General features: G+C 41.8%; 1 protein-coding gene across 1 annotated transcript; it reads left to right on the forward strand.

The window, feature by feature from the left end:
* The first annotated feature begins 6,137 nt into the window (after positions 1-6,137).
* On the forward strand, positions 6,138-22,215 carry Stt3A (catalytic subunit 3A of the oligosaccharyltransferase complex). Its single transcript, XM_080274178.1, has 13 exons — positions 6,138-6,186; positions 7,634-7,748; positions 7,984-8,151; positions 8,551-8,711; positions 9,564-9,654; positions 10,106-10,212; positions 10,372-10,563; positions 13,807-14,199; positions 17,545-17,706; positions 18,528-18,716; positions 19,373-19,592; positions 19,945-20,133; positions 21,721-22,215. The coding sequence occupies exons 2-13, from the start codon at positions 7,637-7,639 to the stop codon at positions 21,864-21,866; spliced, it is 2,130 nt and encodes a 709-aa protein (XP_080130304.1). The 5' UTR covers positions 6,138-6,186; positions 7,634-7,636; the 3' UTR covers positions 21,867-22,215.
* Positions 22,216-27,463: the final 5,248 nt, after the last annotated feature.

Genomic DNA, 27,463 nt, shown 5'->3' on the forward strand with positions numbered 1-27,463 from the left:
GGCCCCAGCCCCGAGGGCCACGTCTCAGGTCAAGGCCCCCAGACAGGAGGGCCTCCCTGCACCCCGCCGACGAGGCTCCAACTCGAGGGCCACCTCTCAGGTCGAGGCCCCCAGACGGAAGGGCCTCCCTGCACCCCACCGACGAGTGTGACCCGGGCAGTGACTGCGGGTAATCCCTTGCCCTCTGTAGGCCGAGTCCCCCTAGGGCTGTACCCTCACGTCCTTGTCACGGAGTGAACATTACCCAGGAGATACAGGTAAATAGTGACGCCCCTTGTGCCGAAAACAAGTCAGGGGAAATAACAGTGAACAGTAACTAAGTGAAGACCAGTGCGAAACCAGCAACAGTTACCATTAGTCCAAAAGAACTCAGTGCCCGGGAGGACAGAGAATGAACCTTAGAGTAATTATACGAGTCCCCCCAATAAAAGAACTTTCTGTGAATGCATAGGACTAGGGTGCGCGGGCAGATTAAAAGCCTGTGTGTAAGTGTCGCCGCGACCAGGTGACTGTGTCAAGTGTCGTGATCCGCACCATGTCTTATTTATAGTAGTATTTCCCCTACAGACTTCCAATCTTGTTTATCCCCTTTGTGATCAGTTCAGTGTATATCCTGCCTAAAAGTGACATATGGACAATAACATATATAATTCAAGACATCCCTGTATGAGCATTGTATTGTTTACTGAGTGTGACTGTATCTTGTGGTGCTGAAGGTTAACTCTGTGTCCCTGTTCCCCTGTATCTCAAATATCACTCTGTGTTGTATTGTAACAGTTAGAATTAAGGCAATAGATGTGTTAAGGTGTACTGCCTGGTTTTTATGTCCTGTTCCTTTGTGGGTGCTTTACTTCCGGTCCGGAAAGAGGACCCCGCTTCGGTCGCTAGTGTTTTTAGGACAAGAAGTCGCCTTAAAAACACCAGCATAACAGGTGTAGATGTTACCGGATACCAAATGACATTTCCGACACTTTTTGAGAACAGCAGGTGAAAGTTCAGGGTCATAGCGCATGATCAAGTATGAGAATGTCATGTATCGTTGGACCTAAAATGCCCGCCGTGCCCGCCGCAGGACCTCCCACCTCACCACCCCCCACACCACCGCCTAGCCGCCACCCCACCACCACCCCAGGAGGATACACTGGTGAGGTTAGTAGTTCCGGGCAAGAGGGTCATCGGGGCATCCCGGCCCTGAGCCCCTATTCCCCGCAAGTGCCCCAACCCCAGGTGTTCAGGGAAACCAAACTACTGTGCGGGCGGGGTAGTGATCGTCAGACCAGGGGTGGGACTGAAAAGAATTCAGTCCCAGGTAACACCGTATTGACGGTCTTGTTACACCCTCTAGGGCAGGAGGCCCAAGGCTACGGCCTAAAGAAAGAGAAAGTGACAGACATAGGCTACGGCCTAACAGAGTGTGTAAAGGGGAAGGTGACCCCAGGCTCCGGCCTTAACACACTGAGGAGAGGGAGTTGCCTGTGTGCATCCCTCTCCAGTTGCTCTTCAGCTACGGCCAGAATACGGTCCAGGGTAGAGAGACCCTGCTACCGTACGTGTAGCGCTACCCAATTACGGAAGCGGCGTCCCGGGGTCGGTACCTTGCCGGAACGGACGGGCGAACCAGTTCACCCATTAGTCGTCTTCCGTACGGGCAGACACTCGGCTCCGGCCGGGGCACGTACCAGGGTAGAGAATTCCCTGCAGGTAGGATCTGTCCGTATTGGAGAGAGTGTGGCCTCTGAGCCCCTCACTCCGGCTTGTCCCCTACTGCGGGAGGAACACCACGCCAGCGGTACCTTGCCACGGCGAAAGGGCGACCTCGATCACCCTATAGGTGTCCCCCGTACGCCGGGCAAGTTCACGGCTACAGCCAAGGTGCACAATAGGGGAAGGAGAGCCCCGGCTCAGGCCTATAGACACACTCAAGGGACCACGAAGAGCGTGAGTCTCCCTTTAGCCTCTTTCCCTTCGGGGAGCCCTTCGTCGCCATCCGGGCTTATAGGCCCGGAGGAGGCACTAGAGTGGTGGCAAGGCCCGATATCGGACCTACCGCCCACACCCGGGAGTTCTTTGACCCTGCCGGAGCCCTGCAGGAGACGCTGCCGCAGTCCAGCCCTGACGGCGCCTCTCCCCCTGAGCACCCGCAGTCCCAGGACGCCCAGGCCGGCCGCCGCAGTCTACAACGAAGGCGATCCAGGCTCCCTCACTCCCCGGAGGCAGAGGAAGCAGGCCCGACTGCTCCGGCTGTTCGGCCATAGTCCCGAGGGCCACCGATCAGGTCGAGGCCCCCAGACCACAGGGCCTCCCTGCACCCCACCGGCGCGGCCCTAGTATAGGAACCGCCCCTCAGGTCGAGGCCCCAGACAGGTGAGCCTCCCTGACAGTAAGTGAAACAGTGATCTAACAAACCCAGGAAACAAGGGAAAGACGGTGACAGTGACAGTGATCCAGAGTACAGTGACAGTGCTTAAGCGGAAAATATATTAAACAGTGGCCCAACAGAAACTCGTCCCATCAGGGTAAGAAGTGTATATTCATAAATAATTCAGTCCCTCCCCGCATCAAGGAACCAGGGAGTTTTCTGAGTCTAGAGGTAGGTGCGCGGGCGAGTCGAAAAATAAGTATACGTGTCCCCGTGACCAGGTGACAGTGTCGAGTGTCGCTATCCGCACCCTGCCTCTATTATGGTAATATCCCCGAAACAGACTCCCAATCTCAGTAATAGTAAAGTAAACAGCCCCAGTGTATTATTATCTTGAAGTGACATAATAATTCCATACGATTAATTCAAGTGAACAACCCCAGTTGCATAATTACCCTCCAAGTGACATTAAAGGATACCTGCAATCTCCCTGTGCCATAGTGATAACATATATGATCATTCTGTGAAGCCGAGTGTAATCCTGTATCTCTGTTCCTCTATATGCTAAATATCATTGTATGTACACTGTTATGAGTAGGACCTAAGTAATAGATGTGATACGGTATACTGCCTATTTTTATGTCCTGTTCCTTTGTTAGTGCATTACATCCGGTCTAGCAAAAGGACCTCGTTCCAGTAGCTCGTGTTTTTACGACGAGAAGTCGCCTTAAAAACACAGCATTACAGGACCTATATTGTTCAAACCTTGGAAGTGTTGTCATGTCAAGTGCATTAACATTTCCCCCAAATTTGGTTAAATTCGGAGAAAACCGTTCATTTTAGCATGGCCGGAACTATCCTAACGGTGCCGGAACTGTTCTCACTGCGGTCATGAGAATAGTTCGGGCCTTGAGATAACGAGCACTTTTTGTATGATTAAAAAAATTGCTGGAGATGTTGCAGGCCTTGTTTATGGCATAACTTACCTGTTTTGAGAACAATTGGTTAAAAATAAAGGTCACCAGGCGAGGTTAACTTTGAATTTGCCTTGTAACCTTGATCGTTGACTTGGTGTGCTGAAACCTTGCTTGGTTTGTCATGATCCGTCCGTCAACCATTCCACCACATTTGGTTAAAGCTGGAGGGAAAATATTCGTTTAGCATGGCCTGAACTATTTTCACATTTTTTGAACTACTCGGCCGTGGGAATAGCTCTGACCTTGACATGCTGAACAGTTTTTATCCGATTTTAACCAGATTTGGTGGAGGTCTTGCGGGGTAGCCCTTGATGTAACTGACATTTCTTTTTTCTTTTAACACTTTTGTGAAGATCAAGGTCACAGCGCATTATCAACTTTGAACTTGTCCTGTAACCTTGACGTTTGACCAGTAGTGTTCAAAACTTGTAAGTTTCGTCATGTGTCGTCCTTTAACACCGCCACGAAATATTGGGTAACATCGCAGAATAACTAATCGCTTTAGAATGGCCGGAACTAGTCTCACGGGACCGGAACTATGTTCATAATGGGAAGGAAATCTTTCCCGGCCTTTAGATAACGAACATTTCCCCCCTCCCCCTTCCTCGATTTTAACCAAATTTGTTGGGGGCTTTTCAGACTATCTCATAAAGTAGCTGACCCATTTCGAAAACAGTAGGTTAAAGATCAAGGTCACAAGGCGAGGTCAACTTTGATCTTCCCTTGTCCTCTTGTGCTCAAACCTTGCTTGGTTCGTTGTGATGGGTCCATGAACTCATTCAACAAATTTAGTTAAAATCAAGGAAAGATTATTTGTTTTTACATGGCCGGAACTCTTCTCACGGATGCCATGAAAATAGTTGTGGCTATGAGGAAACGAAATTTGCCATCCGATTTAAACCAGATTTAGTGAATGTGTTGCTGGGTAGCCCATAACGAAACTGAAAAGCTTTCAGAACTATAGGCTAACTATAAAGGTCACAAAAGAGAGGGCAACTTTAAGCTTGCCCTGCAACCTTGGTGTTTGGTCTATGGACCACAAATCAAGGAAATTTTGTCATGTGCAGCTCATTAACAATTACACCAATTTTGGGTAAATTCAAAGAAAAACTTCGTTTTAGCATGGCAGGAACAATTCTCAGGGGACTGGGACTGTTCTAATGATGGCCGTGAGGATAAGTCCGGCGTTAATTTTCACCAGGAATTCATAGATTTTGCAAGGTTTTTCATAAGCTGTCTGTCAACCCTTCCACAGCAACAGGGGGACACACCGTGGCTCATACAAAGACCCCCTTGATAATTATGTTCATTAATTGTTACGATTGTTCGTATAAGGGATATACATATGTATATGATAATTGAGAAAGTGAATAAAGACAACCTTTATTATATTCAACATTAGGAAACATACTGTAGTAGTTCACTTGCAGTCTTTTAACAGTGCTCATCACACTGTGAAAAACTTGCGTCATTAAGTTCGTAATATTAGCTCAAAACATGTGCGTAAGGATTTCTAGACATCCTAGCTTCATTCTGTGGTGTGATTTTATGGAGACGCTCGAAAATTTTGTACAGTACTTTACTAATTTTATATATAGGAAATTTTGTACTTTATTTATTTTATATGTAGGGAAATTTGGAAGTATGCCTCATTACAGTTGGGCATGCAAGGGAGATTGAAGATGACACACACCAAGCATATTTATTTATGCATAAACAAAAAGTGTGTATGATATTGGGAGTACTGCATCCTGAATCGTTTAATAGCGTTGTGGTATCTACAACCACTGTTCATGGCCACATATTAGCTTGATTTTAAAAATATTTACTGGAAGGAGCTTACAGCACCCAGCATTGTTCGCCTCCTCCATTGTCCCCTATTTGGAGGGCCACCACCGTCGAAGATGGTGACCCCCCCGAAATATACACTGACTTGTTTCGAGCATTGTGTGTGTGTGTGTGTGTGTGTGTGTGTGTGTGTGTGTGTGCTTTAGATTTACGTTAGTTTACCTTAGTATATTTCACTTTCTCTTACCTAGAGTGCTTAGAAGAAAACGTAGAAGACCGAAGCGTGTTTAAGGGGTACCACTTTTAGAAATTGAAAGATCCTGAGCTCTACTATGTTTCCATTTGGAGATTCCGTCCTCCTTCACGCAGATCCTTAAATAATTATTGTTTCCTTAAATCATTATTGAATGATAGCAACATTAATAACAATCCTCGATTCATTTTTGTGCGAGTTATTGTCAATCTTGTAGCTTTCCTGTATATTTCTGCGATGACCAGTCTACAGCAGAAGCTAGAGTAGAAGACTTTCCCCTTTATCGCTAGTTTTCCTGTTATGGTGTTTGTTGATGATTCATAACTAATGCAGTTAGTTCAGAATGTCAGATGCCATCACACATTAACAATTTATATAGCCTACATAGCAATAAGTTTCTGTGAATCCGGCCCCTGGATGTTATGTTCTCGAATAGGTATGTTTATTTTCGTTCTGATTTAGAGTTTTCAGTGTAGCCCTCTTTATTTTTAATTTTAAACTTTTAAAGGCTTGGATAAACCCAAAATAACTGGGTAATTTGAAAGTTTATTGAAACCTTTGGAGGGCATACTCTCAGCTGGGTAAAGCAATCATATTTCTGAACAGAAAGGATTTAGGACAACCGCAAGATAAGGAATAAGAAAAATGTTCATGTATCAGTGCTCTGAGTATAAAAAAATAATTGTATTAATTTTATATACGTGAGAGTCTTACGGCGCTTCGATATCGTCTGTTGTTTCTTGGAGCCACGCACCGACGAGGTGGTTGTATCTCAGCTGTCAACCAACAGCTGACAAACACTAAACAAAGTTAGTGGTGCAGGCAATAATTAAGTGAAATAACTGGATTGTACGTGTTTATTGATAATTTTTGGCGATTTTCTGTTTCTGACAAGTAGTTAAAACCTTTCTGGCTTGGTATATACAGAGTTTTTGAGGGTTTGTTTACATGATGGTGGGAGACGCCGGCCACTGACCAATGAGAGGCCGACACCTGCTGAAGTATATGTGTGATCGTATGGGTGAGAACCGTGCTTAATAATGTAAACACCGTGTTAATTATTAGGAAGTAGTCCATTTGAAGGATATATTAGCATTATAGTAAACGCTTATCATCAGTTACCGTGTGATATGTCCTAGTAATTTGATCGGAAATCACGATTCCCACTCATGGATCTCATGCTAGCGCTTTGCCGAATTATGATTAATAAAATGCTTTATGAAGACACTGAGACCACCTAGGTGAGAAGGATCGTATTTAGTAGTGGGAAGGAATAAGGTTGGGTGAATTTAAAAAATGGTTCCAGGTGTATTGGCTAACATTAGAGGTGCTTTTTTGAGTTTGTCTGAAATTTTGACATAGCACTGTTATATGGTTAGACAGCAAGACAGATCATGGAAATAGTCAGACTATCCTAATATAAACTAGTCCAGACAACTAGTTCAGTGACATGCATTGCTTGGTAATGTTGTTAGCATTCCTTGTACTAACTCGTTTAAAAAGGCTTTGCACTTAACCTTGGGAGATATTTTGCCCGGGTATGTTTATGCAGTTACACTGATTGATTTATGTGAATGGACATGGCTGTTGAAAACATGAAATATGACCCTTGCTACTCTCCTATACATCATGCAATTCTACTATGCTTCAATAGCACACAACTCAGCCTTATGCATCCAATCTTAGTTTCTTGAGGAACCTGGCATAAAAGCAATTTTGAGCTGCCCAATCATGTTGCATTTGCTGTTGTGACTGATTGTTGCATTAAGGGGTAAACAGCCAAGTGTGTAACCACAGTTGTATATTATACAACACCAGAAGCCCTGATCAAGCCTTGAATTTCTGGTGATTTTATAAGGGTAAACAGTACTAGCCAGTCCTTCATCCTCAGTAAGGGCTAAGAGGTAGGGCTGTATAGAGAACTACAGAAACACATCCACTTTCATGAAAACTACTATATATATTTTTTCAAACTTCTGATGTGGCCTAAAATTGACACATTTTGATCTTGAATGCTGAGTTGTAATTATAGATTAATACTAGAATATGGTGCCAATTGCAAGGAAGTGCTATGGAATGAATGTAGTTTTGTCTTTTTCTGCCATTTAGCAATGTGAAATAATCCGGAAAATGACAAAAATCTAGGCCATGTTAAGGTAAATGAGCTGTAATTAAAGGCATTGGCACCGTATTGTGAAGTGCATTAAAAAAGAAAAAAAAAGTTTGTAATTAATGGTACAGGTATTTCCTTTTCAGTTAATGATGTCAGCTCCAGTGCTGAACTATCGTACGCGAGGATGGATGCGCATGTCTGTAGAGAAGCAAGATACGCTTCTCAAAATGGCAGTCTTGTCTCTTGCTGCTGTACTTTGTAAGTTATTGATAAATAATGCTTAAATATATTTAAATTATTGATAGACTAATTAATCTTGTTTGGGGTGGCTACAAATAAATAACTTCATCATTCATGAGGTTTATTTTGACTATATATAATGGTCATACACATTTTTCAAAGGAATTTTGAAAATACCAGTACTGTATATCATTTTTGTACTGTCTTCCCATGATTTCAGTTTTCCACTAACTTTTCTGATATTTTTCCTCAGCATTCTCCTGTCGGCTATTCTCAGTGCTGCGGTTTGAGTCAGTGATCCATGAATTTGATCCGTATTTCAACTACCGCACTACCAAGTTTCTGGCAGAGGAGGGATTTTACAACTTCCACAACTGGTTTGATGACCGTGCTTGGTACCCTCTTGGCAGGATTATTGGAGGTATGGACTTCAATAATTTTATTCCCGTTAAGTTTTCCAGTTTATAAGAGATCCATTTGTAATCAGTGTGGTGGCTGCACACTCTAGCCCATACAGACATTGGGAATTGGGTTAGGAGAGTGATGATGATGAAGCTATTGGTAATACTGTATTTATCACACATTAATCTATAGCTACAACTTTATCCATCCCATATTTTGCCAGAGTTCCTTGTATTTAGCTACCCTTTGGACTTCAGTTGCTATATCATGTGTGCCAAGAATATATCATTTGCAAAGAAAGTTTACTTATATTTAGAACAGCTAGTATACTGTATGTACTTTACAGTTTTTTTTTTTTTTTTTTTTTTTTTTTTTTTTTTAAGTTCATGTGTCATTGTTATTTTAATTGTATTTTCAGGCACCATCTATCCAGGGTTGATGGTGACCTCAGCTTCCATATATCACATACTGAACTGGCTAAACGTTAGCATAGATGTCCGCAATGTGTGCGTCTTCCTGGCTCCACTCTTTTCCTCCCTCACCACTCTTGTTACCTACCATCTGGCCAAGGAGCTGAAGGTATGAATTTCAGACTGTAATGCTGAACTGCTTGCTCTATATGCCAGTGTCTGGCTGGTTGCGTTCGACCCTCAGAGGTGTATACTGTATTTTGTTGTCACAGAAGTAAAGTGTGGCCACAAGCTTGGTAATGAACCATGTGTCATCATTTTTAGGCAGGGAAGTTGGTCACAAGTACAGAGAGTGAGTGTAAGTTTTGACATCCACAAGAGGAGTTTGTAAATTTCTGTTTTGAGATAGTGATAAGGCATGTGTAATGATAAATGGAGGTTTGTGACATTCTGTATTAGGGTTGAGTAAGTGAATTTTTTTCTTTCAGCATTTATTATACACACACACAAGAATAGGGATACAAGAGAGATGGAACAGTGAGTGAAGCTGGTGTTGGTTGATGAAAGGTGGATTATTTAAAATCTGAATTATTCACATGATGATAATTATATGAAACTTTGTAGACTGGTACAGAGTTCTGAAGATGCTGGGAATGTCAGTGTTAAAAAGTTAATTGACTAAAGTATATTTTCATTTTCTTCATAGTTGACAGTTGTTGACTCAGCAGGAGTCATGAAAATTAGGAAGTGAAACTACGTGAGCATGGTATGGCCTCAGAAAGAGACACAAGAATATTGAATGCTTGATTGATGAATCAAATGAATTAATGGTTGTTTTCATAGGCCACACCACTGACAGTGTTAATTTCTTTCTTGTTTTCATGCTTATGGATCCTATGCACTTCTCTTGATAAAATGGTAACTTTAGAGTGAGGAAGGTTTATAGTTGGCATCTGTTGATGTTTGTGCTTTTTGTGTGTCGTGAAACATTCATTGCTTTATAACGCCCTTCCCATCTCAGGGCCCAGGTGCTGGTCTGGTGGCAGCTGTGATGATCGCTATTGTGCCAGGTTATATATCTCGCTCAGTGGCTGGATCATATGATAATGAAGGCAAGTACTGTATCTTGATTCATTTATTTCATATTTGCGTCCTTGTCTCAAGGATGTGCTGGTGTGGACCATATCCAGTTGGAGTGCCTTTATTCGCTAGACCACCAGGCATCTGTATTGGCTGTATAGTTACCACCTATCATATTAAATGATTTTTTCTGGATTACAGGAAATAATTTGGCATGTCACTCTGTGTAGAGCCTTATGAAGGTAGCACGACAATGAGTGGTTATTGGCCGCCCTCATGTAATTTAGCTAGTCATAGTTTCATATTTTTAAATTAGTTAGATTTTTTTTTTTTTTTTTTATGAGAAAGTATTACTTGTTAGGAAATAGGTCACACTTAAAATGATACTTGCTTGAGGTGACAGTTTTCAGAATGTAACTGAGTATTATGTGAGGAATGACTGAACTATTATTGTAATTTTCTAGCAGTAGAAATTTTTTTCAGGTATTGCCATTTTCTGCATGTTGTTGACATACTACATGTGGATCAAGGCGGTCAAGACTGGTACCCTCTTTTGGTCCACGATGGCAGCACTTGCATACTTTTACATGGTAGGTTAGATGCCAGAAATTATGATTGTTCTATACTTAATAACCATGTAATCCACACACCTTAAATGATGAAGACTTCTGGCAGTTTTTACCTTTTTGCTACAGTTTTAGAACATCAGGAGAGTTTACTTTAAAATGAATTACTGTAATTACTTTCAGGTGTCATCGTGGGGTGGTTATGTTTTCCTGATCAACATCATCCCTCTGCATGTGCTGACTCTGATGGTGACAGGCAGGTTTTCCCATCGGGTGTATGTGGCTTACTCCACCCTGTATGTTATTGGCACCATCCTCTCCATGCAGATCTCATTTGTTGGGTTTCAGCCTGTATCCACTTCAGAACATATGGGGGTAAGGGCATTAATTTGATGTAATGCTTTTTTTTTTTTTTTTTTTATAAATGTGAGGAAGAAGGAACCAAGGGCCACGAGCCCACAAAATTGCTTCTTCAAAGAGAAAAACAAAATACACGAGAGAGCCAAAGTCAAGATCCGATCATTTCGAGATGCCTGGACACACTGCGTTTGAAAGACTGGAGTTCATAGGATGCAGGAAATACAGACAGAGGGAGACAGTTCCAGAGTTGACCTGTTGCATAAATGAAGGACTGGGAGTAACGGTTAACTCTTGCATTAGAGAGTTGGACAGAAAAGGAATGAGAGCTTGCTGCTAGACAGGTGTGATGCGCCCATCATAGAGGTGGAGGAATGCATGCAGACAGTTCAGAGGAACAGTGACCATTGAAGTAGCGATAGAAAAGAGATAAAGATGCAACAGTGTGGCGAAGAGACAGAGGTTGAAGGGAGTCAGTAAGAGGAGGAGAGTTACTGAGACAAAAAGCCTTTGACTCCACCCTATTGAGAAGAGCTGTATGTGGGGAGCATCCCCACACATGAGAGTTGTACTCCACACGGGCGGATAAAACCCCTGTATAGAGTCAACAATTGTGCAAAGGTTAAGAAGGAACGGAGTCAGCATAGCACACCTAATCTCTTGGAAGAAGATTTTACAAGGGATGTAATATGATCTTTCCAAGATAAGTCACGAGTAAATGAAACCCAAGCATGTTCAAGGATGATACATGATTAAGCTGAATATTATTAAACATTAGTTGGTATACCTGTGGAAGACTTTGTCGGGTTGATAGGTGTAAAAACTGATTCATTGTTGCATTAAAAACAACAAGATTATTTTAGTTGATATACCTGTGGAAGATTTTGTCGGGTTGATAGGTGTAAAAACTGAGTCATTGTTGCATTAAAAGCAAGAAGATTACTTTTATTTCAGTCAGAGATATGAGCCAAGTCAGACATTAGGTGTGCCATAGCCTCATCCCTCGTTATTTGAAGTAACTGCTGGGATGGACGTTGCAGAAACCGAATGGAAAGGTGAAGGGTGGAGTCGATCATTGTATGAGTGGATAGGGTTAGATGTACAGCTTACAAGGTCATTGATGAATAAAAGGAAGAGAGTTGGTGATAGAACAGAGCCCTGAGGAACACCACTGTTAATAGATCTAGGAGAAGAACAATGGCTGTCTACAACAGCGGCTATAGAACGACCAGAAAGGAAGCTAGAAATGAAGGCACAGATAGAAGGATAGAAACCGTAAGAGGGCAGTTTGGATATTAAAGATTTATGCCAGACTCAATTGAAAGCCTTTGAGATGTCAAGTGCAATGGCAAAGCTTTCGCCAAAGTCCTGAAAGGAGGATGACCAGGAGTTTGAACGGTAGGTGAGAAGATCGCCAGTGGAGTGTCCGTGACAGAACCCATACTGACGATCAGAAAGAAGGTTATGATAGGAAAGATGCTTTAGAATTTTTCTATTAAGAATTGACTCGAAAACTTTTGAGATACAGGATGTTAAAGCTATTGGATGATAGAGGGTTGGGAATGGTCACCCTTCTTTGGGACTGGCTGAATGAGAGCAAACTTCCAGCAAGGAGGAAAGGTACAAGTTGATAGACAAAGGCAAAAGAGTTTGCCTAGGCAGGGTGTAAACACAGAAACACAGTTCTTGAGAACAACAGGAGGGACTCCATCAGGCCCATATGCCTTATTAGTATTGAGGCCTGTGATGGCAGAAAATGCATCAGCTGAAGAAATTTTAATGTCAGCCATGAGGAAGTCAGAGGGGGGAAGTGATGGAGGAACAGCACCAGATCCGTCTAAGGTGGAATTGGAGGAGAAAGTCTGAGTGAAGAGATCTGCTTTATCTGTTGAAGAAATAGCTACAGAGCCATCAGAGTGAAAAAGAGGAGGGAAGGATGATGAGGTAAAGTTGTTAGAAAGGTTTTTGGCAAGGTGCCAGAAAGAGCGGGAAGAATTCGTGTTATAGAGTTGAGAGCATTTAGTACGGATGAAATTATTTTTAGCAGAGCGAAGAACAGACTTAGCACGATTCCGGGCAGAAACGTATAAAAGATGTGATTCAGGGGTGGGTTGGCTCTGGTACCTTTTATAGGCCCTCTCCTTGTTGCAGACAGCATTAGAACAAGTGTGATTAAACCAAGGCTTTCTTGCATTAGTCAAAGGATATGAGAAAGGACTGTTGAAGAGAGGTATTAGGAAAGAATAATAGTTCCTTTTTTCATCATCATCATTCACTGTCATTGTCATGTGATTTCCCATTACTTCATTGGGGTGGGTAGGGTCCAGAAACAGGAAAAATGAAAACAAATCAGGAGAAATGATTAGCTAAGTGCCAACTGACTTGAGCTGCACTTACATTCACATTCAAAATTTTCATTTCCATACTGTAAACGAAACCATGGTTTGTCTCATAGCTTTTACTTGCTGTCTCAACTTTGCTTTATTATTATTATTATAATATTTTTAATAGCTTGAAGATGCATGCAGTTGTAGTTTGAAGAAAAATATTATGGTGATAATGGTCATAATGAGGTTGCTTTGTTAGAGATGTTTAACATAAGTGGTACGATGTTTTCAGTGCCATGAAGAGAAAATGTTAGTTCATCGTCATCATCTAATCAAGTGTTGCCCCATGAGGAGCCTAAGAGCCTGGGACTAGGCAAGTTGGTCCTGATAGTTTCGACGAGAGTGACCAGCCTCACTCATCCGTGAGTGGCATTATGTAAGCATCAGACCCCAACCACCTCTTGGATATAAACCTGCACCTGCTCAATCCAAATGGAACACCTTAATTATCCATGAAACCACCAGGTGCCATATTTGGGTATATGGTTACCATCCAGCATGGCAAATGGTTTCCAGGTGTACAGAAAGCCATTTGGCTTGTCTCTCAGTGTAGAGTCACCTATAGACAGAAAGAAGAGGAAAGAATGAAGGAAAGAAAGGCAGATGAGGAAGGAATGAAGGAAGAGAGGAAAGGGCAGGTGCCCAAGAGCAGCACTACATTGAGTGAGTGGATGGTGAGCATCCCCACCTACCACCATGTATTTTTTTAGTAGAACAGCCATAATTTCTGGGGGGAAAAAAAAAAAAAAAATCTGGTAAGGAAGAAACATATTGCTTTTGAATTTGCTTGTAGCAAATTAAGCTTTTGAATATTAGTCATATTGGTATTATTTTAAGAGCAAAAAAAAATTTATTTAAGCTTGTTATTTTTCAGGCATTTGGTGTGTTTGGGCTGTGCCAGATTCATGCATTTGTAGACTACGTGCGTTCCCGTTTGAACAAGGTGCAGTTTGAAGTGCTGTTCCGTGCAGTGATTTCAACAGTGGCAGTAACAGGGGTGCTGGTGTTGGTGGTATTGACAGCCCTAGGTAAGATAGCACCATGGACTGGCAGATTCTACTCCCTCCTGGACCCATCCTATGCCAAGAACAATATCCCAATCATTGCATCAGTGTCTGAGCATCAGCCCACAGCCTGGTCATCATTCTATTTTGATCTGCAGATGTTGACGTTTATGTTCCCAGTTGGGCTCTACTTCTGCTTCTCCAGCCTTACAGATGAGAACATTTTCATCATTCTCTATGGTGTCCTCAGCATCTACTTTGCAGTGAGTTCTCAGCAGGTTTTACATTTACCAGTTTGTACTATAAGTATTGTTGTGTAAACATCATTTCCAGTTGAATTTTTGGACAAACAACTAGGATATATATATATATACATTATATATACAGTATATATATACAGTATACAGTAATCACTCTAATATCCGGACGCCCAATATCCGAACATCCCCACTAACCGAACCTTATCGTCCTGGGATCAAACATTCCCAAAATGGTCCGAAAATCCAAAAAAATTGGAAAAAAAAAATCGATTTTTTGCCGTCCGTAATTTGAACTTGCCGCGCGCGCCGCGTGAGAGCATTGTTTTGGTTCGTCATTCCTCCGACGTCCGATAGAGCGCCGCTGCATCCTCCCCACTTCCTGCCTGTCTCTCACCGCGACAAGACCTACGCTCTTCGCCATGGCTGCCCACGTGCTCGCTTTTGTGGTGGTGCCGTACTTGCTGCAAGGCCTCCTGCTGCTCTCTGCCCTACTCTTAGTGTGTGTGATGATGGCCCCGCCTCCTGAGAAAAGGAAGAGAGTGGTGTTGACTCTGGAGAAGAAACGGGAGATATTGGAGAAGGTTGATGCGGGTTGGTCTTCCTCTCGCATTCTCCGCGAGTTCAACCTGGCCCGGTCGACTTTGTTTGATATCAAGCATTCCCGAGACAAGCTCATGCAGTACACGGCTGACTTCTCGTCGAGAAGCAAACGCAACGTGGAGAGGAAGGTTATGTTTACCCCCAAGTATGCAGAGATCGACCGCTCCACGTTGATTTGGTATCGACAGCAACGTGCAGCTGGTGTGATGGTACGTGGAACGGAGCTGAAGGCTGCTGCTGAGAAGTTTGCAAGGCTTCACGACGCCCTAGACTTCAAGGCATCCGAGGGTTGGCTCTTCGCGTTCAAGTTGCGACATGGCCTTACTAACCGTAAAGCACATGGCGAAGCATTGGACGCTAACGAGGATGGAGTGGACGAGTTTCGGCACAAGGTGAAAGGCTTGATCGACAGGGAGGGCCTCACTCTCGGTCAAGTCTATAACGCTGACGAAACTGGCCTATTCTATCGCTCGGTGCCAACGAACACTCTCGCCGATGAGACGGAGAAGCGTGTACCTGGCCGCAAGCTTTCTAAGGAACGGATATCTGCTTTGTGTTGTGCCAATGCTAACGGCATGCACCAGCTTAAGCCCGTTATTGTTGGCCGTGCAAAGCAGCCTCGGTGCCTTCGTGGGGTGATGGATGTCCTTCCTGTCGTATGGTACCATTCTTTGAAAGCATGGTTCACAGCTGTGATTTTCAAAGACTGGTTTCACCATCACTTCGTCAAGGAGGTCATACATTACCAGACGAAGACACAGGGAATTCCTCGCGACCAGGTAAAGGCTCTCCTTCTCCTCGACAATGCACCTGCCCACCCGTGCGACAAGGACTTGGTTGCTGAGAATGGCCGTATTAGGTGCATGTTTCTGCCACCTAATATGACTGCTCTCATTCAACCAATGGACCAAGGAGTGATCGTGGCAACAAAGCGCCTGTACCGTCGGAAGTTCCTGGACGAGGTGATGGTGGTTCTCGAGGACGAGGACGAGCGCAGGGAAGGACGTGACACTCGAGGCAAGCGGACTTTGGAAAACCTTCGCCGCTACAACATCAAGTCTGCGCTGTACAACTGGGCTAGTGCATGGAAGGAAGTCCCTGTGAAAACTCTTGAAAATGGTTGGTCTCGTCTGCTTCTCGGAACAGATGTGGAGTACGATTTCCTAGGGTTTGACGTGGATGACTTCCATGCACGGCTACGTACGCACGGCGACGATGTTGATGTGGACGATGTTCGTGAGTGGTTGGACGACGACGAGGGCGATCCTGGGTATCAGACGTTGTCTGATATCGAGATCGCGTCTTCGGTTGCTGGTGTCAGTCCCGAACTTGAAGATTCCGACGACGAAGGTGATGATGATGCAGACTCCGCCCAGCAGGACACTACTCCAGCCATCCCCAAGCTGAGCGCACTCCGGGAACATCTAGAGTTCGTCCAAGACTACCTGGAACACCCGGACTGCGACAGGGAGATGGGGCCCTTGGGACTCGTGGAGGAAGTGCGTGCTTTCCGGCAGCGCATCATCAATCGCCAGAATCGTCGGTCCTTGCGTCAGTCAACGATTGACAGTTTTTTCAGGCCCGTGACCCCCGCTGTGCCAAGCCCTGGTTCCACTCCGTTGCCTCCCCAAGACAGGCCCTCATGCTCCGAGCCACAGCCCAGCACAGCTACAGTGGAGTCACCGCTCGACGTGAGTTTGCGGCTGTCTTCAGAGTCTTCTGTAGTCGGTACGCCATCACCACTACCCACCGATGCACCCCTTGGACGCCTGCCAGTGATACTCTCGGGCTCTGACAGTGAATAAACAGCAAGAACTTCTCCACTAGACCACACGGGAATTTTGAGTGTTGTGCAGTGAAAAAAACGGTGTGTTGTGTTAAGGTTTTCAAGTTGGGAGAAAAGACTAAGTAGAAAAGAAATTTAACGTAACTAACCTTCTTTGTTTTGGCTTTGGAAACTTAAAAAAACTTGGGAAAAGTTAATGTGCAACACTTAAATTTAATGGAACATTATTTGGACTAAAGTGAACACTGTGAAAAGAACGGACTTCTGTGTGTTAGTGACTAAGTTCAGTGCAAGACTTCAGGAAGAGTGTAGTGCAAGTGCTTCAGGAAATCGTTCTTACTGTCAGAGTCCGAGAGGAGGCGGTTATTCATCGAGGTGGCCAGGGACTTGCTGTAAGTAGCCAAAATGTTTCATGTTGTACTATTTTCCATACTATATTTACCAGAATGTTTCATATTGTATTTTTTCCCATACTATACTTACCAGAAAGTGTCATACTGTACTTCTTTCCATACTAAACTTACCTCATGCATGTGCAGTAGGAATGTGTTTTTCAGAGTTCGGTTAGGTTCGGTTAGGTTAGGTTCGGTTAGAGTCCATAAGTACCAGAATGTTTATTAATGTATGAACATACTTCTAAACCCACATTTTATGTGTCTATTGCATTTATTTCAGTCATTTATGTGCCTTATTGGTGTGATTTGGGTGTTAAATAGGTGCTATGCATGTCCGGAGGGAGTTGTATAGGTGTTTCTCTGTGTTAGGGTCCGTAAGTACAAGTCCATAAGCTGGGGCCCAATATCCGGACAAAACCAATATCCGAACCTACCGATGGCTCTATTGATCCGGATATTGGAGTGATTACTGTATATATATATATATATATATTGGATAATTTCATCCTCGTGTTCTTATATATATATGTATAATGGATAATTTCATCCTCTTGTTCTTTTTCCAAGGGTGTGATGGTGCGTCTAATGCTGGTATTGGCGCCAGTGATGTGTATCCTCTCTGGAATTGCCGTGTCTTCCATGCTTACCACTTACATGAAGCAGATAGATGAAGTAAAGACAGAAAAGAAGAAGGCCAAATTTGAAGGCAATTACTTTATGAGAAGTGAGGTGAGTTGTAATTAGAAATAAGTTGTGTTTAATATGTTGCATGTATCATCTGCCTTTCTGATGGTTTGGAAATTCATTGACTTGTTTATACTGTAGTCTGACAGCTCACTGTGGCATTTTGTTAAAGAATTAAGGAACTGTATTCAGCATTGAAGGCATATCTTAATAGTTAATTCAGTGAACAAAGGTTACAGCCATTTTTTAAAGCACTGCTAAGGAGTCACTGTATGCAGCATATGTTGGAAGTGTCATGCGGTATGGTAGTGAGACCTGGGCAGTAAAGGAAGAGGCTGTTCATAGGTTCAGATGTTTAGAAATGATAAAGATTAGATGAATGTGTAGTGCTTTCTTGAATGAGAGACCTGAGTGGTTAGGAGTATGATTGAAGAGTTGAGAAGAAGGACGGGACTTGAATGTATCAGTGTTGAGATGAGGAGTAAAATGAGATGGTTTGGGCGTATTGAGAGGTTGAAGGATGACAGCTGGGTGTGGAAGGTGTGAGGTGTGAATGTCAAGGGTAGGGTTGTGAGAGGCTGGCCCAGAAGACCTGGGAGGAGGTCATAGAGTGTAACCTCAAGTGCCAGAGATCAAGCAGCATGGAGAGCCATCATTAGGTGACCAAGGCCGACACATGCAAGTTTGTTGGAGCCATTATAGGTATGAACAATATGATTTGTTAGAGATAATGTCTAATACTGTAACACAAAATTCTGTTTTGTTTCAGTTTGTAACTTTTTGTATGCTTGTATGTCCATGTTCCTGGTGATGTACACACTGCAGAGATAGCACGTCATGTAACACTGAATTCTGTTTTGTTTCAGATAGCAACTTTCTTTGTCTGCATTATGTCTGTGTTCCTTGTGATGTATACACTACACTGCACATGGGTCACCTCAGAGGCATACAGTTCCCCATCCATCGTCCTTTCTGCGCGAGGACATGATGGATCCAGGATTATTTTTGATGACTTCCGGGAAGCATACTACTGGCTGCGACACAATACTCCTGAAGTTTGTACCATTCTGTACATGCATATTATATACTAATTCAGTTGTTCATTAATATCATTGTCATTATCATTCACTGCATGTCCAGTATTACAATGAGTTGGGTGGGACCTTTAAATAAGCTATATCATCTTCAAGTAATGTCCAGTCACTTGAGAGATTAAGGCTTTCGCTTTCTTTCAGCTCTAGCAAAAGAACAAGGAGGGGACTTATTAACATATCCTATGTCTTGTCATGTACTTCTTCCTGCAAGCCCAGACCATTTGTTTGCCAATTCGTGTCCTTCCTCGCCCTACATCACACACCATATTAAGCTGTCTTCTACTGTGCTCATCCTCATTATTAATTAATTTAAATGTAGCTTTAGCATTCATACATATATTTCACCAGCCTGTTTTTGCCGACCAGTGATTTTGTTTTGAATATGCAGTATTTGTAGGGTACCATATGTGTGTGTTTTTCCTTCCTCTGTTCTTTTATTAAATATATATTATGCTTGGGAAGATGCTTACTGGTTTATAATTCCTATTGATGCAGTTTGATTTATACATGTAAGTAGAACTTACATAATAATTAGGTGAAAAATGTTTAATATTTGAATCAAAACTGTTCATTGTGCGACTGTATTCATGCAGGAATGTTAATTGTTTGGTTAACAGGATGCAAAGGTGATGTCTTGGTGGGACTACGGGTATCAGATTACTGCCATGGCGAATCGTACCATCCTGGTGGACAATAATACGTGGAACAACACCCATATATCAAGAGTGGGGCAAGCCATGGCCAGTACGGAGGACAAGGCTTATGAGATCATGAGGGAGCTGGATGTAGATTATGTTCTTGTCATATTTGGTGGACTCACTGGTTACTCTTCTGATGGTAGGTGATCTTTACTTAGCATTAGGGAAAGTGAAAAAAGTCAGTACTCTTATCAGAGGGATTTATTGATTGTAGGAAGGTTTTCACTAACATTTTGGGATATAAATTGAAGAAATACTAAACTAGACATATACTGTACCGTAATAAGTAATTTGAAGCACATATACAAGAAAAATGCTCCCCGAAATATATATATGCTTGGGTGGTGTTGGCTTAAATGGTGAACGAAAGAGTGTGACTGTTTTAATGGGTATGCTGTTAATGTGTTTTTCCTCTTGTGTGTTTTCTTGCTTTCTGGATCCTCTGGATGATCCTGAGGTACAGTGATAGGATCTAATTGTTTTCTCCACAGATATCAATAAGTTCTTGTGGATGGTGCGAATTGGTGGCAGCACAGAAAAGGGAACACACATTAAGGAACATGACTACTACACTCCAGCTGGGGAGTTCAGGGTGGACAAAGAGGGATCCCCGACTCTTCTTAACTGCCTCATGTACAAGATGTGTTATTATCGCTTTGGCCAGGTGTACACTGAAGGAGGTAAGTTTGGAAGCTCTCAGATGTTGTTCTTGAATTAGTGTTACTTTCAATGATACTCATTCCATAGGTTAGGGAGAAATAGGGGATAGTGATGATTACAGTATTCTGTAGGAACACATGTTGTAAATTTTATGTTGAAAACTCACCTATGATAAACACTGGTTATTATCCGAGAATAATACTGGTTATTATCCAAGAAGCAACCGTGACTCAGTGGGTTAGAGCACTCTGCTCTGGCTGAAGGGTTGGAGGTTTGAGTCCACTCAAGGGTCATTGGTAGACATCAGGAAGGGCATCCGGTCGTTTCGTTGTTTCGTTTCGTTTCGTTTCGTTTTCGTTTTTAAAGGCTCCAACATGCTTGCATGTGTCGGCCTTGGTCACCTAATGGCGGCTATGCTTCAAACTTAAGTCCTCTACCCAGGGACAACACCTTAGCCCTGATCAAAAAAAGGGGACACAGCATTTAAAGAAATAGAAAATAAAATAAATGAATACCGGTAATATGTCAGATCACTGCACTGCAAATCCAGTGCAGTTACAGTACTTATCATTGTAAATGACATTACTGATACAGTAAACATGCTTGTATTGTTAGCTATTGTACAAAGAATCCTCATTTTTCGTAGATATACATTTGCATGGACTCATATCCAGTACCATACTTTCAGCTGTGTGGTCTCATAATTCAGCATAGTACAGTTATCATTGATCCTCTTATTAGAGAGAAGTTTGCTTAGGTACTATCTGTATCATAATCTGAACCATAAATCTTTAAGTCTAAGGGTTGATTAGGGTTTATTGTTGATATACCACTTAGGGATAAGCAACTGGTCACTCATCTTAACTTTCAATCGCCCAGGCCTATGCACTCCTAATGAAGCAAGGAATGGTATGGTGAATGAATGGAAGGATAGATGGATGGGTGGATGGGCAGAAGTGTGAATGAATTGATGGAAGGATGGGTGGAAGAATGAATGAATTGATGGAAGGATGGATGGATGGCTGGAAGAGTGAATGAATTGATGGAAGGATGGATGGATGGGTGGAAGAGTGAATGAACTGATGGAAGTGTGGTAGGTGGGGGCACTAACCATCCACTCATTCAATGCAGTGCTGCTCATGGGTAATTGCCCTTTCCTCTCTTCCATCCTTCCTCTTCTGTCTTTCTTTCCTTCATTCTTTCCTCTTCCTTCTGTCTATGGGTGACTCTACACTGAGTGACAAGCCAAATGGTTTCTTGTACACAAGGAAACCATTTACTACGTTTGGTGGTTACCATATAACCAAATTATGGAGCCTGTTGGTTTAGTGGGTACTTAAGGCATTCCAATTGAATTGAGCCAGTGCAGGTTTATATCTAAGGGGTGGCTGGGGTTTATTGTTCATGTAATTCCACCCAGGGAAGAGTGAGGCTGGTCACACTGAACTTAAATGTTAGGACCAATCCCAAGCCCCTGGTTCCTACGCTCCTCATGGGGCAACACAGGATTAGATAATGATGGTGGATGGATGGATGGATTCCTTGATCACACTTAATGATGTATTTATCTGCCTCATCAGTGTTGAAATTATTTCTCATGCTTTCAGGAAAGCCACCGGGGTATGATCGGGTCCGGAATGTTGAAATTGGCAATAAAGACTTTGAACTTGATGTACTTGAAGAAGCCTACACCACGGAACACTGGATTGTTCGTATATATAAAGTTAAAGATTTGCCAAATAGGGGGGCCTGAGACTTTATGTTGCTATTAGTACACATAACGAGTCAAAGAGTAGCTCAATTTTATATCGTACATACATTATAGTATTTGATTCAAAGTTTTATACCTGTAACAGCTTAATGATCATGAATGGGATGGTGCTTGATAACTTATAAATTTTGTAACTGCAAGTTTGGAAGTTTGTCCCTGCTCCATAAAACCCAAGCTGTTGTATAATTAGTGTTTTGTACTGTTGAGAGTTGTTATATATATACATACCTATATTATGGTTAGTTACTGAGAGCACTCGAGAAGTTTTCACAAAGGATTTTATAGTTAGGTTCTTTTGTATTTGGGTGCATACTTAATTTTATGCCTACTTTTCTATGCTTGAATTGGAGTTCTGGTGTACCGATAATTAAATGTGGTTTTATTTTTGGTAATTTATTTCCAGTTCTGGAGGTTTTCATATACCTGTACTGTGTATTAAAACTTAAATTGCAAGAGAGAAAGCAAGTGTCATACTATTAATGAACACTTACATAATACCTATGGTTGTTGTTGTTGTGGTCCTAGGCTTTGCTGGATGTTAGTGAGGTATACTTCAGGATGAAGTTGTCCTTCTCATACAGTCCACTATCCTTACTGTGGGGGATAAGGAGGGACTTTAGGGATGTTTGTAGAAACTCAGTATTACCATTTGAAGTCATCCCACTCCAGCGCCATGCTTTTGGTTATTAAAAGTGATTAGTGTACCTCTCTCACTACAGAGTACAGTCAGCAACAATATACAGTAAAAGTCCTTCAGTCCGACCACCAATAAATCGAATATCCCGATACTCCGAATGTTTTAAGGGGGCGTCGAAATCCTGCTAGCAGTGGGGAGTGGCAGCAGGCGGAGAGGACAGCCATTTTTAGTTTGTACCTGTGCCCAGTCTGATGTTCTTCCAATAATTCCACTTAATATTTGGATTAGTAAGTGAGTACAACAAAGTAGCAATGGCTCCCACACCTGCTATAGTAGGACTCGCCTAAGTTTGCGGCTGTGGTGTGGCCCGCACCTGTGTACAGTGGTGCCACGTTTTCTATACCGTTATCTCTCTTTCTCTCCTGGCGGGAGATGTGAGCCACCCTGAGTACTTTTGATTCTTTTATAAGTTGTTTATGATTGTGCTTTCATTTGTTAATTTGGTTTTGTTATATTTAGTGATATTTATCATTTTTTGTATACGGCGACAGGTGACCCGTTTTTGCAGTACCATGATTGATTTTCATTCATTCATTCTCTTTCCCCTTCCTCCATCTCTCTCTCAGCCTGACAGCCTCCTTCACCACCACCCCCCGTCATGCCGACAATGCATTCAACCTTGCCCCTCTCCTGTCTGCCTCTCTCTCTCTCTCTCTCTCTCTCTTTTATTGCAAGAGACATTTTGGATATTTTCTTTTACATAATATTGTATATATTGTAAATCTGACATCATTTCCACATCACCCCTGAGATCAAGGCCACCGACTGGGTGTGGAAGTGTTGCCGCTCGCGAGTGAATAATGTTTTTTTTTTTTTACTTCAGTATTGGCATATGCCTACTATTTTGTCCTTCCTATTAGCTTATGATTATAAATGTGATTATTCCTCGCCCTTAAAATTATGGTAAAAGCCAGTAAATGTGAGCATTTTTCCCTAGCAACACCTGTACAAGCTATGCCTGGGTCTATGGAGGGGTACGTACTTTACCTGAGGCCAGACTGGGTGTGTCAGTGTTGCCACTCACAAGAATTATATGAATTATTTCTTTTACTTTGGATATTGGCATATTTCTTCTTTTTTCAGGCTCATTCTCTTATATCCATAACTGTAATATTATTACCCACCCTAAAACTACGCTAAAAAACATTAAAAGTGACTACAATTTCTTTTAGCAACACTGTACAATATGTATGCCATGTTTCTGTGTTACTGTATAAATATTTTATGCATAATAAGATTACTGTTGATTCATCCATCAAAATACACAAGTGTAAGTTTTATTCATCTGAATTTATCTTATTTGTGTTGCCTTGTACGTAAATAGCTTCTGTTTCACATCGCAAGTTGGGGAATCGTGGCACCATTGTACACAGGTGCGGGCCACACCACAGCTGCAAACTTAGGCGAGTCCTACTATAGTCATGGTGGAAAGATGACACAATGTGATAAACTCAAGGTCAGACCCTCGTCCAGCTATTAGAACCCTTCCGGTTTCCCCTCCCTCCCCATTCTCCCTCCCTCTTACCCTGCTGTGCGCTTAGGATTTTTCTTTTCTGGTCATTTTTTCACCCCAAAATATTTGGATTAATGGATTTATTCTAATACCATTAGGAAGCCAAGGCTTTGTAGATTAAGATGAAAGAAAAATAAAAGTGATAATGCATAGAGTAAAATAGTTGTGATGAGTTCAAGTTGAAAGAGCACATAAAAATGTATATCCCATTTTTCTTATAGGCGTTTTTTTGGTCATGTTTTCGAATTTTCCCATGAATGAAAATAGTATCACCGAACTGGAAATTGTTAATGATCATGTGCATATTTTCTGATATTTCCAGAGGTCCCTCCCTGTACTCCAAAAAAAGCAATAGTTCGAAAGACCCTAGGTCTCCTGCGATTCGGATTACAGGACTTTTACTATAGAAAAGACAGACATGTAATATATTTTGTCACTTGCTTTAGAATTTAGGGGCTTTTCCTCTCTGCAATTTGAGTTTTGAGCATGCAACTACTGTAAAAATTGAATTTTTCCATACAGTAGAATGCTTTACTGTCGTTGTAAGTGATAATACAGTGTCTCAAGTTGTTTGGCAGGTGTTAAGTCACCACAGTTTGTTTAACAAGTTATTTAATATTAAATTTTATACTACGGTATGTGCAGTATATTTTCAGCTGATGATTCCAATTTTGCGTAGGCAATCAGTGTAGAACATGAACATGCTATAAAAACGACATAAGAAAGATAGGATTTAAACGTTCTTGAAAAGTCCTGAATGAACATATATGTGAAATTTTTCCCAATTTATGCAGATTGTGTGAGGCTGATCATTTCATGATATTGATAGGCTTTAATGTTACGGTAATATTAGTTTTTGTAAGAACTTTGGGATAAAAATTCACTTTGACGTGATGTATTGCTTCAGTATATAATGACAGCCTACAAGACAACAAGAATTTTCACAGTACAAGACAAAGATATCCATCATTGCTCTCTGCTTGAGTACTCGAGTTTTATATATAAAAGATTCCTTGCCAATAGTGATGTATTGTAAATAGATGAACACTATTCGTCAGTGCTTATTTTTGTAAATAGCTTTTCCAGAGTTACAGATGTCACTTGATGTAGAGGAGTTAGTGGACCAAGGAATTTGATGTTATTTGTGGAAGCAGGGTGCCTGTTTTTCTTGTCTCATCAGTGGTTGAAAATCACTGACTTTTGAGGGTCTCTTTGGGTGCTTGTTTATATTGTCAAGGTGTGTTGATATGTTTATGCCTTTATTAATTTTTTTGTTTTTGGTTTACCCCATGAAGACAAATGGAAGACAAGAAAACTGCAGACAAAGCAGTTTATTAGCCCCTTCAGTATGATGGCATCTTTTTCTTCAGTATTATTGCTACCACCAGACAGTGATATTTGACTTTGAAGACTCAAAACTGGAGGGGTTAGGTATATGCTTCATTAACTCTAAGCTGCAGCATGCCTGTCAGATGGGATGTCCTTGGTGCTAGAGATGTTAAGTGGGTGGAGGGGGATGACCCATTTTGATAATCCATCCATCCATCATCCAATCCTATGTTGCCCCATGAGGAGCATAGGAGCCCGGGGCTAGGCAAGTTGGTCCTGATATTTAAGATGAGAGTGACCAGCCTCACTCATCCCTGAGTGGCATTACATGAGCAGTAACTCCAGCCTACACAGGCTCAGTCCGATTGGAATGCCTTATACCCACTAGTCCTCCAGGTACCATAATTTAGTTATATGGTTACCACCCAGCATAATAAATGGTTTCCTGGTGTACAGGAAACCATTTGGCATGTTACACAGTGTAGAGTCACCCATAGGCAGAAGGAAGAGGAAAGAACGAAGGAAATAAAGACAGAAGAGGGAGTGTAATCATTTGCAGGCAGGAGGAAGAGGAAAGAATGAAGGAAAGACAGAAGAGGAACGAAGGAAGAGAGGAAAGGGCAGACCCCCAAAGCAGCATTACACTGAGTGAGTGGATAATGAGTGCCCCCACCAATGATAAAATTTCATATAAATACCTGTACTTAAATTAATGAAAGTTCATGTAACATAAGGTAAATCAGTACCGATAATTCTTTTTAAATAAAAAGCAAACTGGAAGACTTAAGTACTTACATTCATGGATACTGATAAGTTGATGACGCCTTATTTTTCTCCATTGGAGCATATTTTGGCTGATTGGTTGTTTTCTTTTTTCTGATGGAAGTGCATAACTCCCACAACATGAATACTGCATTGTGATTACGTGAAATTCAGTGAGCCGCAGGTACGAGGCAGGGTTGGGTCTATGGTAACTAGTCTGATGTACCTTCCAGTCTGATTAGTAGCCATTATTCAAGCTGAAAAGGGAGATAAGATATCTTTGTCATGCATATAAAAATGCATTACTGTAATGTATAGTACCTGGGCAGGCAGGAAGTAGCCACCACCATTCACCACTTAAGACAAAGGTTGTATCACTCTGTGCCAGACCACTCATCAAGCATAAACACATAATTTTAAGAAAAAAAAAGGGGGGGGGGGGAGTTTCAAGAAGACATAGTAGGGTACAGGTAATGTTTCTGAAAGGCTTGTTGCAGCAGAGGGATAATATTTTCAATTCAAGATGCCTTAAGCTTATCAGCAGTCTGGAGATAGCAAGAACAAGCAAAAAACAAGCACCATCACACTGAAAAGGTTAAATTACAGTAAAACCTTACTGTACCATTATCGGACATTGCTTCTACAGAGATGCCTTAACCATACTTTGCTTTTATAGAGATGCCTTAACCATACTTCGTGATCATATAGTATCAAACTCTGTCTAGTATAAGTGAAAGTGTCTTAAGTATCCATAATTTTTACAGTATGTGCTACTTTTAAATTTCTTAGCTTCATTAATATGATTTTTTTTTTTTCTTTTTTCCCCAGTACAGTATTTATGGTTGTGTCCAGCAGTCTAATAGTATGCATACATTTTTTTAGTGCCAGATACTGTACCAACATGTTAAAATCAGACTTTTTCATTGCATAGTAGACTTTAGTGTGATATATCTAATAAAAAATCCTATTTACATGCTGAAAACTTATATCAAATATTTGCTCCTATCAGAATGGGTCTTCACCTGGTTAGTCCGATATTGTGAGGCATTACTGTATATGCATTATGAGATTCTGAATGCACAAACATTTCAGGTACTGTAATTAATGTGGTTTGTGGTTGTGATTTTTATGAGCACTTGGGAAGACCATAGGTATATTGAGTTTAAAAAGTGATTAATGTACAGACAAATTGAATATTGCTCTAATAATCCAGTGGACAATTTCAGGAATGAAAATACTGTTGACAGTGATCAAAACTGTATCTGCATGGATATTATT

This window comes from Coenobita brevimanus, chromosome 6 (assembly GCF_032717465.1).
Source record: "Coenobita brevimanus isolate Jiangsu-jjx chromosome 6, ASM3271746v2, whole genome shotgun sequence".
NCBI classification, from domain to species: domain Eukaryota; kingdom Metazoa; phylum Arthropoda; class Malacostraca; order Decapoda; family Coenobitidae; genus Coenobita; species Coenobita brevimanus.

Bases quoted from the DNA above. Each gene is read 5' to 3' on its own strand.
- Stt3A (XM_080274178.1), top strand. From the start codon at position 7,637: ATGATGTCAGCTCCAGTGCTGAACTATCGTACGCGAGGATGGATGCGC. The intron at 14,200-17,544 runs GTGAGTTCTCAG...TCTTTTTCCAAG, and splicing joins TCCTCAGCATCTACTTTGCA to GGTGTGATGGTGCGTCTAAT. The intron at 20,134-21,720 runs GTAAGTTTGGAA...TCATGCTTTCAG, and splicing joins CCAGGTGTACACTGAAGGAG to GAAAGCCACCGGGGTATGAT.